Raw genomic sequence first — 12,180 nt, 5'->3', positions numbered from 1 at the left:
GTCTCAGCCCCGCCCGAGGCCGCTGCACGGCGGCCCCGCCCCCGGCTCCGCCCCGCCGGCTTCGCGGGCTGGAGAGCGAGGGAGCCGCGGGCGAGGGATCGCAGGATGAGCGATCGGGGCCCGGGCAGCCGGCAGCGGACGCGCCCCCCGAGCCCCACGGCCCGCGCCCCGCGTCCCCCACGGCCCCGTGGCCCTGGTCCCGGACGCGCTGTCCGTGTCCCTCGAGTCCGGTGGGCCATGCCCGGCCGGCCCTAAGTGTGGGCCGGGGGGCGTCCCCTTGCGCCCAGACCCCGCGCTGGCGCCCCCCGGGCCACCGCCCGGCGCGGGGGCCATGGCGTTCACCTTCGCAGCATTCTGCTACATGCTCACCCTGGTGCTGTGCGCCTCCCTCATCTTCTTTGTCATCTGGCACGTAAGACTGGGCTTGGACTGGGGGCGGGGTGGGGGGCAAGTGGGCTTATGGAGCAGGAGCGGGCTGGGGCTGATGGTATCAACGCTCTGGGGAAACTTGAAAGGTCTTTTCCACTAGCCCCTATGGTTTCTGTTTGCACCCCCCAACAGCCCCTTGTCGTTGGCTTCCTTCCCCCGGGGCAGCCCCCCCCCTTCCTTCACCGCCCCCGCCTGTCTGTGGGTATGTCAGTAGGTCCTGACCCTCTCCTTGCTTCATCCAGTCATTGGGCAGGGGGCGGAATTCTTGATCCTTCTACATTCTCATCCATCCACCCCCGTCTGTCCATCGGGCAGTTTGTCCGTGTGCCCCCCCCCCCAACCTCTCTCCTTTGTGGGTTTTTCCAACCAGAATGATGGAGATGGTTGCTATGGCAACTGCATCTGTTTACAAGACCCGCATATCTTGGAACCCATTAACCCTGTCCCCTCCTGGACCTCTCTGACCCAAGTGGGATAGGTTCAAAGCAGCTCAAGAAACCTAGCCCCCACCTGGTCTCACTCTAACTCTCCAGCTTCCTTCTGATTCCTCCACATACGTGCCTTTTGTCTTTCATGTCCCTCACTCCTGGTCTGCCCTCACCCTGGCCTAGCCTCACACCTCACTCTTCAGAATGTCTCTTGTCTCATCTCAAATGGTTTCCCATTGGAGAGGGTTCTTGTACCTAGTTCTCTCCTGGGCTTTCCCAGGGGCCTCCTCTACCTGGTTCTTTCTCCTCTCTAGAACTGTGAGCTTACTGTTGAGGTCTCTGCCCGCTCCCTTCCAGCTGCCCCTCCTCCGATGCACTCAAACGGATCCCATACAGGCCTGTCTCTCTGTTGTAGCTACTAGCATGCACATCTCCTGGTCTTGTCTAATCCTTTTAAGTGTCCTCTTATCTGACTGCATCCAGTGCGCCTCCTGCCTCTTGCTTTACCTTTCTTGCTCTCCATTTCTTGTGTCTTTCTGGGACTTGCTGCCTCCCAGGAAGCACCCGTCTCTTCCTTTTTTCCCCCCTCCTTCCTCTTTGACAGGTACTAGATCCTGAGCCCCCACAGGCATCTCCAGACACACACCATCTCCAGCCCAACCCCTCACTTTGCTCCAGTCTTGATCTAGGTCTCTCAGTTGGGTTTCTTGTCCTCTGCTCCATTTTTTTCTCTTCCTCCATCACTTCGAATCCATTATGCACTTCCTGTCCCAGGCCCCAGGGCCTTGGACAGTTGTGTGGGGGAAGGAGAACTTGGGTCCTAAGAATTAGAAAAAATGGGGGGACCCAGGCAGGATAGCTAACTAGCTCCTGAAATTCAAGAGCCCCTTCCCACTCATAACTCCACTTTCCCTGGTGGGGCCCTTCTTAGGAGCTCAGAGCCTGCCTAGGACAGTTGCATAGCAGCTGCGGGGGAGCCAGGCTGCATAAGACCTGGACCTTGCCCTTGCAAAGTGTCCAGGCTGAGATGAAGTCTACTGAGGTTTGGAGCAGCACCTCTGTTCTCTTGACAGACCTTGCTGGGACCCCTTCCACGGTGAGGCACTGAGCCTTTCACCCATTTAGCTTGGTCCTCTTATCAGGCTTATCAGTAAAACGGGGGTTTGCACATGCAAAGTCCAGGAGAGAGAGCGTGGTCCTCAGGTCAAAGCTGTTCAGAAGTAAAACCCCAGGACCCACTAGTCACTAGGCAACCCTGGTGAGTGACGTGTGTCAGCTGTCACAGTGGAGAATTGTTTGTTCCGGGGTTGGGGGTGGGGGGAGACAATGCTGAGTCAGTGCCAGGCAGCCTTGGTGGGGTGGGAGGCTCAACACCCGCTGCCTACTGGTGGTGCCAGTTCGGGGGCAGACAGACGGTACCCTTCCGCCCCTGCTGGACCCTGTTGCTGTATCTCTCAGGCAGGCAGCAGCCCAGAGTCAATGAGGAATTGGGGGAGGGGCTCCAGATGGCCTCAGCTCCCTCCAGGAAGCCCATGTTCTTTTCCTCTGAACCGTATGGGGTCTAGGATGTTTGGGGGTGGTGGGCCTGCTGCCTCATCCTGTAGCTACAGGGGAAGGAAAGGAACTCCCCTTCCCCCTCAGTCAGGCTTCTCTGCCAGCCTGCCTCTCCCAGGTTACCTGGAGTTCCTTCCAGGTCCACAGCTTCATCTCAAATATCTGCTCCCTCAGGAATTTCTGAATACACCACCATCCCCCAGACACAGACACACCATAATAGAAGGTATCTTGGGTCCTTCTACTGTCACTCCCCCTATCACACAGGCCCTTTGAATGGCTACCCATTGCTACTAGAGAGCAATGGGTAGCCATTTCCATGACCACCATCCTTTACACTTAAGACCACCATGCAATGAACCCCTCCCTGGACACAAAGCAGGCCAGGCTGCCCTTCACTGATCTGCCCCTGTATGACAAAGTGGGTAGTACTTTTAACTGGGTTATAGCTTTACTACCTAGTAGCCCTTGTGGCCCTGGACAAGATACCTAACCTGTTTTCTCATCTGTAAGTCAGAAATGAAAGCAATACTAGCACCTAAGCCATTGGGTTCTTACAGGGTTCAGGCTAATGAAGCCTGCTGTGCGTTTATCTTGGCTGTGACTGTTAGCCAGCTTGTATCCCCAGCATTTCTAAACTGTTGTCCCCATTTCGTGGCTTTCCAAACCACTAGGACTCCCCCTACTCCTATGTTAAAATCTAGTCTTTGTTGGCCTGCCGTCCATCCGGGAGCTAGCTCTGTTGACCCCACTACCCCCCTTGCTCCGTTCCCTTTCTTCCCATTCGCACAGCACCCAACCCCGTGAGCCTGCTGCTTTCTGAATGTTCTTTCAACCTTCTGTGCCTTTGTACCTGTTCTCACCACTGCTTGGACTGCGTTTCTCCCATTTGTTCACCAAATGCTTAGTCAGCTTGAACCCCACCAACCCATATGGAGTGCTGCGCTACCCCCAACTCTGATCAGGAGTTCTCTTCCTAGGCCCTGGGGCTCTCCTTGGACGAGAACTGTGTACCAAACCTCTGTGGTTCCTGTACTAGCATGAGAGGAGAGGCCATGTCTTGAAATGTATGGGGAGTGCAGTAGACACTAGGCATTGTCGACTGCTGTGTGAGCCTGGAGCTACCATTCTTCTCCACTAAGAAATAAGCTCCACTCAACAGGGTCTCCACTTATATGTCCCTATTCCAAGGAAGGACAGGCACGCGTGGCGCGCGCGCGTGTGTATGTGTGTGTCTGGGAGGGAGGTGTTACCATCCAGATCCCTCCAAGAAGCCTGTGTTCTTTTCCTCTGAGCCATCTGGTGCCTGGGGTGTTAAGGGTGGTGGGCCTGCCCCAACCTTGACAGGCACACGCCCCTACCCCCAGATCATAGCCTTTGATGAGCTGCGGACTGACTTCAAGAACCCCATCGACCAGGGGAACCCAGCGCGGGCAGTAAGTGATACATGTGCTGTGCTGAGGTGTGTCCGTCCGTTTGTCTTTTTTTGTCATAGTGGAGGGTGGGAATGGAGATCGGGAAGATGGGGGTGCAATGTGGAGGGCTGATGAGGTGACCCTGTCCTTTCCTCGGTCCCCACCCCCGCAAACACCTGGAGCGGACTCAGGGCTCGGGTTCCTCCTGGTGGGGAAGCCTTTTCCAGGCTCTGGGCTGTTGCCATGGAGATGCGGGTGAAGGCCCTTCCATGGCGACAGTCACCATGGGGACGGCGGGCTGCTTGCCTGAGAATACACCGCAGAGAGTTCTGGCGCCCTCTGGTGACCACGCCCGGGGCCGTGGGAGGTGCTCTGGTTTCTGCTCCTTGGCTTCCCTTATCTAGGCTCTTTCCTTCCCTACAGCGCGAGCGTTTGAAAAACATCGAACGCATCTGCTGTCTCCTGAGGAAGGTCAGTGTGAGGAAGCGCCTGGCTAGTGCTGCTCGCTCTCTCGCTCTCTGTAGCCCACAGCAAGTCCTGCCTTTCTTTTGAGCCTATTTGGTCCACTTTGCCACCCAGGAGGGTGGGAATGGCTAGCCAGAAAGGCCTTTTAGTTCTGAGATCATGGTGGGTTGGCACTTCCCAACATCATTACCCCTCTGTGCCATTGGGTCCATCCTGGCACCAGACCACTGACTTCTCACCCTCCTCCTCCCCCCCCCCCAGCTGGTGGTCCCGGAATATTCCATCCACGGCCTCTTCTGTCTGATGTTTCTGTGTGCAGCAGAGTGGGTGACCCTGGGCCTCAACATCCCCCTCCTCTTCTACCACCTCTGGAGGTGAGGGCAAACAGTTACCTAGGGGACATAAAGATGGGGGCAGGGCAGGATGGGGGTCAGACCTGGATGGCTAGAGGGGGCACTCAGGCCTCCCTCGCACCAGGTACTTCCACCGTCCTGCGGATGGCTCTGAGGTCATGTATGATGCGGTCTCTATCATGAATGCTGACATCCTCAACTACTGCCAGAAGGAGTCCTGGTGCAAACTCGCCTTCTACCTGCTGTCCTTCTTCTATTACCTGTACAGGTGAGGCTGTGGCCACAGCAGTTGGGATCCACGCAAGGGGCATCCCCAGCTTTGGGCCCTTAGTTCCCGGGTCCCTCTTTTTGCCTTTGAGTGTGATAGACAACTCAGGGCATGACTGAAGGGTGGCAGGCTTTCTCAGGTACACACGTTCACAGCCTCATCTCCCCCACAGTATGGTTTATACGTTGGTGAGCTTCTAAGGGGGAAGCCGGCCAGGGAGCAAGCCCAGAACGGACCGGACGCCTGTGCACCCCCAGCCCTGCCCCTCTGGCCACAGAGGCCTCAGCCCTGGGGAGGGAGGAGGCACTGGTGCCTCCAGCCTCTCCACCCCCCAAACTGCTGCTGCGGGGACCCCCGCCTTCAGAGCTCTCCCCTTCTGACTAGGGCCAGGCAAAGCTCAAATGGGTGGGGGCTCCTCTGCTAGCCTACAGCTAGGCATGGCAGTTGTCCTGGAAGGGGTAGGACTTCCGGTCTTGTCCGCTCCAGGGGAATTTGGGCCCTGCCAACAGGCAGACCTTGATCCTGGAAATACTGGGCAGCCCACCTTGGCCCTCACCCTGAAGCTCCCCGTGCAGGTGGGGGGGCACCTACACCAGGAATGAGCAGGCTCAACATGGGGGCAGCCCCATCCCTAGTCTGCCCTCTCCCCTCCCCAGGCTCTCTTTCCAACCCAGTCTCTACTTATCCCAAAACCAACCCACCCTGTCCCTTGGACCTATTTTCTATGTTGCCTGGAGGAGTCCAGCACCCCATCCCCTGACATTTGTGACAAAATATGAATAAACTACTGAAAACACACAAGCCCCAATTCTGCTTCTGGAAGGCTTGAACACATAGGGTTAGGTGGAATATTCTAGAGGCAACAACCCGGAGCTAAACCCCAGCACTGTGAGCTTTGCCCTACTTGCTCTGGGCTTTTCTGGAATGTCTCCTTGTAGCCACCCTTCCATCTTCCCTTTCCAGCTGTGTCCGATGCGACCCTTCCAGCTGTTTTTCAAGGCAGTATAAAAGATGCCTCGAGGATGCTCTCCCAGGATCTGTTACCCTTCTCTTAGAAGCCGGAAGCCTAGTCCCCTGGGCAAAGCAGATACCTATGGCTTCCCCTCAGGTCCCAGGAACCAGGGTCAAGCCAAGTTAAGGAAACCAAATCTTCAATGTATGGAAAAATGAGTGCCACCTAAGGACCAGGGATCACCGGACCAGGTGAAAGGTCAGCCAGTATATGATGAGGGGCTGGAAGGCAGCTGCTCCCAGGGTCAGGTAGAGCTGGAGACGCTGCCGAGGGGCTGGGCCCCCCATGCTGTCAGGGCCCGAAGCTGCAGTCCGCAAAGATCGTACCTGGAAGAGAGGAGAGCTGAGTGGGCTAGGAAGGGGAATGTGTCCCAGAGGAGAGGGGGAGGGGCCGCCCCACACTCACAATGAAGTACATAAGCGCAGATGATGTCCAGGCCAGGGCCACGTAGTAGCCATCACTGCCGAAGAGCAGCCCCGTGAGCACACTAAGGATCATCCTGAGGGTGCAGGAGTGAACTGGTGATTCATTCCTGAGGTTGGAGCCTAAGACTAGCCCCACCTAGCAGGGCCTAGAACTACCCAGTACCATGACCCATGACACCAGGCTGTTCCCAGTACCATGACCCACGACACCGGGCTGTTCCCTACAAAGAAACAGACTCCAAATAGACCTGCAAGGTTCAGGACTCGGTCTCAGGGCCCGAGCTCCCCTTACCTTCGCTGGGCTCCCCAAGGTAACTAACAAATCCCCAGTCTCTTAAAGTCACTGGCTCCAAGGGGAGACTGTCAGAAACAGCCACCAACTCACAGCGTAGAGCTGGAGGTTGAGACGGAGTAGAACTCTCTCTAGCATCACAGTGAAGGCTGTTGCTAGATAGGCCCAAAAGCTGTAGCCAGAGACCCTTCAGGCTCCTCTCAGCCTTCAGGCACTCACCCCACATATTTGTAACCGCTGTAAGCCAAGAGGTGGAAGGTACTCAGTTCACTGCGTACGGTGGCCAGGTAGAGGCCCAGAAGCAGAGCCAACACCTCCATGAACACCCACACCAGTGCTGTGCTTGCACACAGGCCCAGCACCTCTGGGGAGAACCTGCGGCCATGGGAGAAGGTAGGTCAGGGTAGGGACGAGGTGGGCGAGCTAGGACCCGGCACAGATCCTGGCATAGGGGAAGGGACATAAGCCAGGAGGGAGAAGAGAATACCAACCTTTGCTGAATGCCTAGCGCCATTCCAGCCAGCAGCACGTATGTGATGAAGGCCATGGCTGCCAAGAGAAGAGAGGAAGTAGTTACTCAGGCTTCCTCACCCAGAGCCCCTCATTAGGCATTCAAGTCCACTAGTGCTCCAGCCTCTCCCACCTTCCCTCCCTGCATATCCCAACTTCACTCTCCAATGTCCTGTCCCCGGTGCCTCTCCGACTGCCCCTTCCAGCTGACTACTACTGGGCCTCCCAGGACCATAAGCCATCACCTTCCCTCCCACATTAGGAAACTCATCAGCTCCCTGCACTTTCTCCAAAATTAACACCACAGCCAAGACCTCTGCTCATCCTAGACAGGTACCAGCCTGATTTCTGGCAAGACTAGAACCAAAAAGGAAGCTTCATGGACAACGTAGGTTGTCCTAGGGTCCAGGATTCTGGGAATAGGGTCCCCCTCCACCAACAATTATAAGTTTGGCCACTGGCCATGCAGAAACCCCTGGTTAACTATGGGCTGTTTTCACAGGAGCTCAAAGATGTAGGGAGCCAGGCAGGCTTCAGCAGCAATTTCAACTCCCCAGACACCAGGTTGATGGAGCCACCAGAAGGCACAGTCCTGCTACCTGTAAGCTATGGGGCAGTTAAGGCCTTATAGCCTTGACTTCAGCATATGACAAAAGATGGCAGTACCAGCTTTGTAACAGAGGTCATGAGAGGAACAGAGGATGGAACCACCTTAGCGGCTGCCTTTCCTGACAGCTCCTCTGGACAGCTCTGCCCTAGTATATCTGCTTTCCTTGTGTGTGCCCTGAGCCTGAACCTTCTTAGCCAACGGGACAGAGCAAAGTGAAATGCAGAGGCAAGTAGGTAGCCTGACAAGTGCCATGGGAACGCAGGCAGCTGTGAGGATCTAAAGTTTGAAGTAAAACAGCTGGAAACTGCTGGGCCAAGTGAAAACCCCAAGCTCCAAGCTGGAGAGAGACAGGGTCCACATTAAAAGTCAGGAAAGTGTTAAAAAAAAAAATCAAGGTCACATTCAGGAAGTTTCCTACTGGTCACCCTGTCAACTTAGTGTCTAGTAACAGTCCCACGTGGAAAGCTCCGGGAGTGAACGCTGGGTCATTAACAGAATCGTCTTCCTAACTATGCTCAAGGCACAAGTCCCGTTTGTGCCCAAGCCCCACATCAGAGACTCACTGGGGATATAGAGGTCGGGAGCATTGAGGTCTTTCCGCGGGGGCAGAGGCACATCATGACTGTATTGCATTTTCCAGTTCTGGCCGTGGCAGAGGTGGTCAGGTAAACAGGAGCAGAGAGAAAGAGAGAAGGGGTTGAGATCTGAGAATCAGTCAGGTTATCCGCGAGTGGGGAGAGGCTGGCCAGCTTGCCTGGTGGGAAGCTTACCTGATGTGTGTATGGGAAGACCAATAGCCCTAGCTTCTTAGCGACATAGGCTGTGTCCACAGCAAAAAAATACTTGAGTTTGTTCACGGACACAAAACGATGCAGCTGGAAGTAAAGAGAAGAGGCTATGGGGGATGGTGAGATGGCTCAGTGGGTAAGAGCACCCGACTGCTCTTCCGAAGGTCCAGAGTTCAAATCCCAGCAACCACATGGTGGTTCACAACCATCTGTAACAAGATCTGACTCTCTCTTCTGGAGTGTCTGAGGACAGCTACAGTGTACTTACATATAATAAATAAATCTTTAAAAAAAAAAAAAAAGAGAGAAGAGGCTATGGATCAGCCCTACTGTGGTCCTTCCTAAAGGATGCCTGGGGAGTAAGATGGGATCCTGTGACACTCCAACCCTAGCCAGAAGCCCTGTCTCCCTCCCAGGAGCCCAGGGCACACCTCTTTGTGCACTATGTCCTTCCCTTGGGATGCTATGGAGGTGCCATAGGCCATTGCCATATTGGCCACTGGGTCTCCAAGCAGGTTGTTGACACTGAAGGCTACATCAACTCCTGGGGCTGGGTATCCGCCCGGTTGGCTGGAATAACCACCACTTGTATCATCGAAGAGTGGAGGAGGGTCTGGAGCTGCCCGGGTCCTATGCTTGGAACCTGCAGGTGTGGGAGGACCAAAGTAGATTACAGGATTACAGCGCAAGAACCCAGACCACTGCCCTTTCCCCGGGCTGGGAAGCTGTGCATAGGTCCTAAGGCACCGAACAGTTGAGGAAAAGCCAGGACGAGTTTTAAAGTCGATCTCCTATCCTTCAGGGGTCAGGGTGGGGATCATTTACTGCATGCAGTGGGAAAGGCGTGCCTAAACATGGCTACCCATTTGGGGTTTTCTAGGAAGTTTCTCAAGGGAAATGATCCCTGAGTACTAGCGAGTGAAAAGACGTTTGCTTGGGCACAATCACCGGAAAGACATCCCTCGGCTTAACACAGGTAGAAAAGGCAACGCTGGCTATTCGGAATCCCTGGACAGTGGTCAGGAATGCTGCCCGAGTTGTAAGAGGGAAAGGAAGTTCTGGAGGCAAATTCGGTACATGCAGGATTAGAATTGAGGATCCCAGTAGTGCTGTCGCAGCCTGATCTCAGGACTGACTGGCTAGTAAGGGCGAAGTCCAGGACACGCTGCAGTGTGGCAGGGCAGGAACCCGAGAGACACTCTCCCCGCCCTGGGCAGCGGTCAGCGCAGACCCTCTCCAGCAGGACCAGTGGGTCTCTCAGCGTATTTGGCTCCCCGCTGTCAGGCCGCGCCCCGCCCTCCCCACTCCTCACGCACCGTGGACTCCATATCCCGAGTGGTAAGCCATGGTCGTGACGTTCGCTCTACCCAAGGGCTGGCTTCGCTGAGTCGTGGGTACGAACACTACTGAAACAGCTACTTCTCTTGCCTTGTCCTGACCGAAGTTACCCGACAGCCCGACACGTCCCAGGGCTGTCCGATCGCCGCCGCCATGTCCTTGGCGTCACACTTCGCTGTCTACCATTGGCTCGTCGGAGGAGCTGGTCCTCCCCCTTTACACTTTCAATTGGCTACTGGTGAGCTCTCTTCCAATCGGGTTTTGTCATATTCAACTTCCGACAGATAGGGGGCGGAGCTGCTCAAGATGTTCTCGGATTGACTAGTAGGCTGGCTAATTTGCGGCGCTACCAGCCAATAGGTGAGAAGGAGTTGTAACTTAGTTCCGCGTCTGCGCCAAGAGGCGCTTGACGCTCCTTGCCACGACTACGCCAATAGGAAGATTAAAGTCCGGACCGACCCAGCTAGTCAGGGCACAAAGCTGGCTCCGCCGCAATGCAGTCCAAGAGGAATGCGGCGGTCGGTCAAGCTCTGACTGATCCCTGCCCCTACTCTGTGCTCTTTCCTCCAATTCACTCCGTCCTGTTTTGGAGCTCCGGCCTGCTAGAATGTGTTGTTGTTGCCCGCACCAGGAGAGTGACAGCGCGGCCCAGAGCCCTGGAACGCTGACTCCTCCTCCGCCCTCCCACTCCTTTCAGAACAGGTGCTGTCCGTCGGCCGGTGCTGAAAATGCCCTGTAGAGTCCGCCGCTGGGCCCATCCGCGTGGGCCTCTGCTGGGAGGGTTTGGAATCGCACTCAATACGTTATGCACACACGCGCTCACGCGCACACACGCACTCACGCACGGGGCAGGAGACAGAAACTGAGACCACCCAGAAGATACGAAGTCCTGGTGGTATACATGGGACAGGAATCTGTACTGGGCCTTGTTCCATCGCTTTCTCCAGTGGTCCGGGAGATTTGGGAGGCAGAGGTGTGGTGACCTGTCTCCTGAAGGTCTCCTGAGTCATCACCAGTCCTGTGATCTCCAAGTGAGGCCCGTAAGCTTCACTCCTAGTCTCCCAGGCTCTTTTCTTCCCACCCAGGCTGTAACCACTCCCATCCTCGCTGGAGACAATCCCTCCAAGGGTCCCTCTCTCACAGACTGTCAGGCACTGTAGATAGCATGACACACCCTCTGATACTTGCAGCTGACTAACTACTCAGCGTTTAGTTACATAAGGTCAGACTTTTCTGATCCCCAAACTCAGCCCATGCCGTCCAACGGCTGCTTTTGCTCCATCGCCTGGGATGCGGGAGATATGCCTTTCCCTTTTTATCCATTTGTCCAGATCCTTTAAGAGTCATGTTAGCTTGCTTGTGAGATGGCTCAGCAGACTGCCAAGCCTGAGAACCTAAATTCAATTCCCAAACGGTGGAAGAAGAGAACCAACTCCCAGAAATCTTCCTCTGATTTGTACACTTGAGCTATGGTTAAAGTGTACATCTTTGCACCATCCAGCCCAGAGAGAGATACACAAAACAAATAAATTTAAAATGTAATTACTTTTTTTGGGGGGGATATCGGGGCTGGTGAGATGGCTCAGTGGGTAAGGGCACCCGACTGCTCTTCCGAAGGTCCAGAGTTCAAATCCCAGCAACCACATGGTGGCTCACAACCATCCGTAACGAGATCTGGCTCCCTCTTCTGGAGTGTCTGAAGACAGCTACAGTGTACTTACATATAATCAATAAATAAATCAAAAAAAAATAAAATAAAATGTAATTACTTTTGGGGGGATATCGGGGCTGGAGAGATGGCTCAGTGGTTAAGAGCATTGGCTGACTGCTCTCCGAAGGTCCCAGCAACCACACGATGGCTCACAACCATCTATACAGCTATTGTGTACTAATATATATATATAATAAATAAATAAATCTTGCTGGGTGTGGATGCGTACGCTGGTAGGATTTGATGAAGGAGGCAGAGGCAGGAGGATCACGAGTTCGAAGCCAGCCTGGGCTACACATTTTTGTCGGGGTGGTGGTGGCGCATGCCTTTAATCCCAGCACTTTGGAGGCAGAGGCAGGTGGATTTCTGAGTTCGAGGCCAGCCTGGTCTACAAAATGAGTTCCAGGACAGCCAGGGCTATACAGAGAAACCCTGTCTCAGAAAAACAAAAACAAAAACAAAAACAAAAAACAAACAAACAAAAAAAACCTCAGAGGTCCTGACTTCAATTCCCAGCAACCACATGGTGGCTCACAACCATCTGTAATGGGATCTGATGCCCTCTTCTGGCATGCAGGTGTA

The 12,180-nt window shown here is 54.9% G+C and overlaps 2 protein-coding genes across 3 annotated transcripts; one reads left to right on the top strand and one right to left on the bottom strand.

Annotated features, from left to right (window-relative positions):
- Positions 1-49: 49 nt before the first annotated feature.
- Positions 50-5,713, top strand: Cnih2 (cornichon family AMPA receptor auxiliary protein 2). Its single transcript, XM_021151426.2, has 6 exons — positions 50-412; positions 3,779-3,847; positions 4,250-4,297; positions 4,553-4,665; positions 4,769-4,912; positions 5,085-5,713. The coding sequence occupies exons 1-6, from the start codon at positions 332-334 to the stop codon at positions 5,110-5,112; spliced, it is 483 nt and encodes a 160-aa protein (XP_021007085.1). The 5' UTR covers positions 50-331; the 3' UTR covers positions 5,113-5,713.
- A 333-nt stretch (positions 5,714-6,046) lies between these two features.
- Positions 6,047-10,091, bottom strand: Yif1a (Yip1 interacting factor homolog A, membrane trafficking protein). Of its 2 annotated transcripts, XM_021151424.2 has the most exons (8): positions 9,866-10,091; positions 8,981-9,192; positions 8,532-8,636; positions 8,325-8,403; positions 7,133-7,190; positions 6,861-7,016; positions 6,330-6,423; positions 6,047-6,250 (listed from the first exon to the last, which is right to left on the bottom strand). In XM_021151424.2, the coding sequence occupies exons 1-8, from the start codon at positions 9,894-9,896 to the stop codon at positions 6,104-6,106; spliced, it is 882 nt and encodes a 293-aa protein (XP_021007083.1). In that variant the 5' UTR covers positions 9,897-10,091; the 3' UTR covers positions 6,047-6,103. The 2 variants fall into 2 exon arrangements, with proteins under 2 accessions (XP_021007083.1, XP_021007084.1); XM_021151425.2 differs by lacking the exon at positions 6,861-7,016.
- Between the last annotated feature and the right edge of the window lie 2,089 nt (positions 10,092-12,180).

The sequence above is a fragment of the Mus caroli genome, chromosome 19 (assembly GCF_900094665.2).
Source record: "Mus caroli chromosome 19, CAROLI_EIJ_v1.1, whole genome shotgun sequence".
Lineage (NCBI taxonomy): Eukaryota > Metazoa > Chordata > Mammalia > Rodentia > Muridae > Mus > Mus caroli.
Note: the sequence above shows the minus strand (reverse complement) of the source record. Positions and strands in the feature narration are given on the sequence as shown.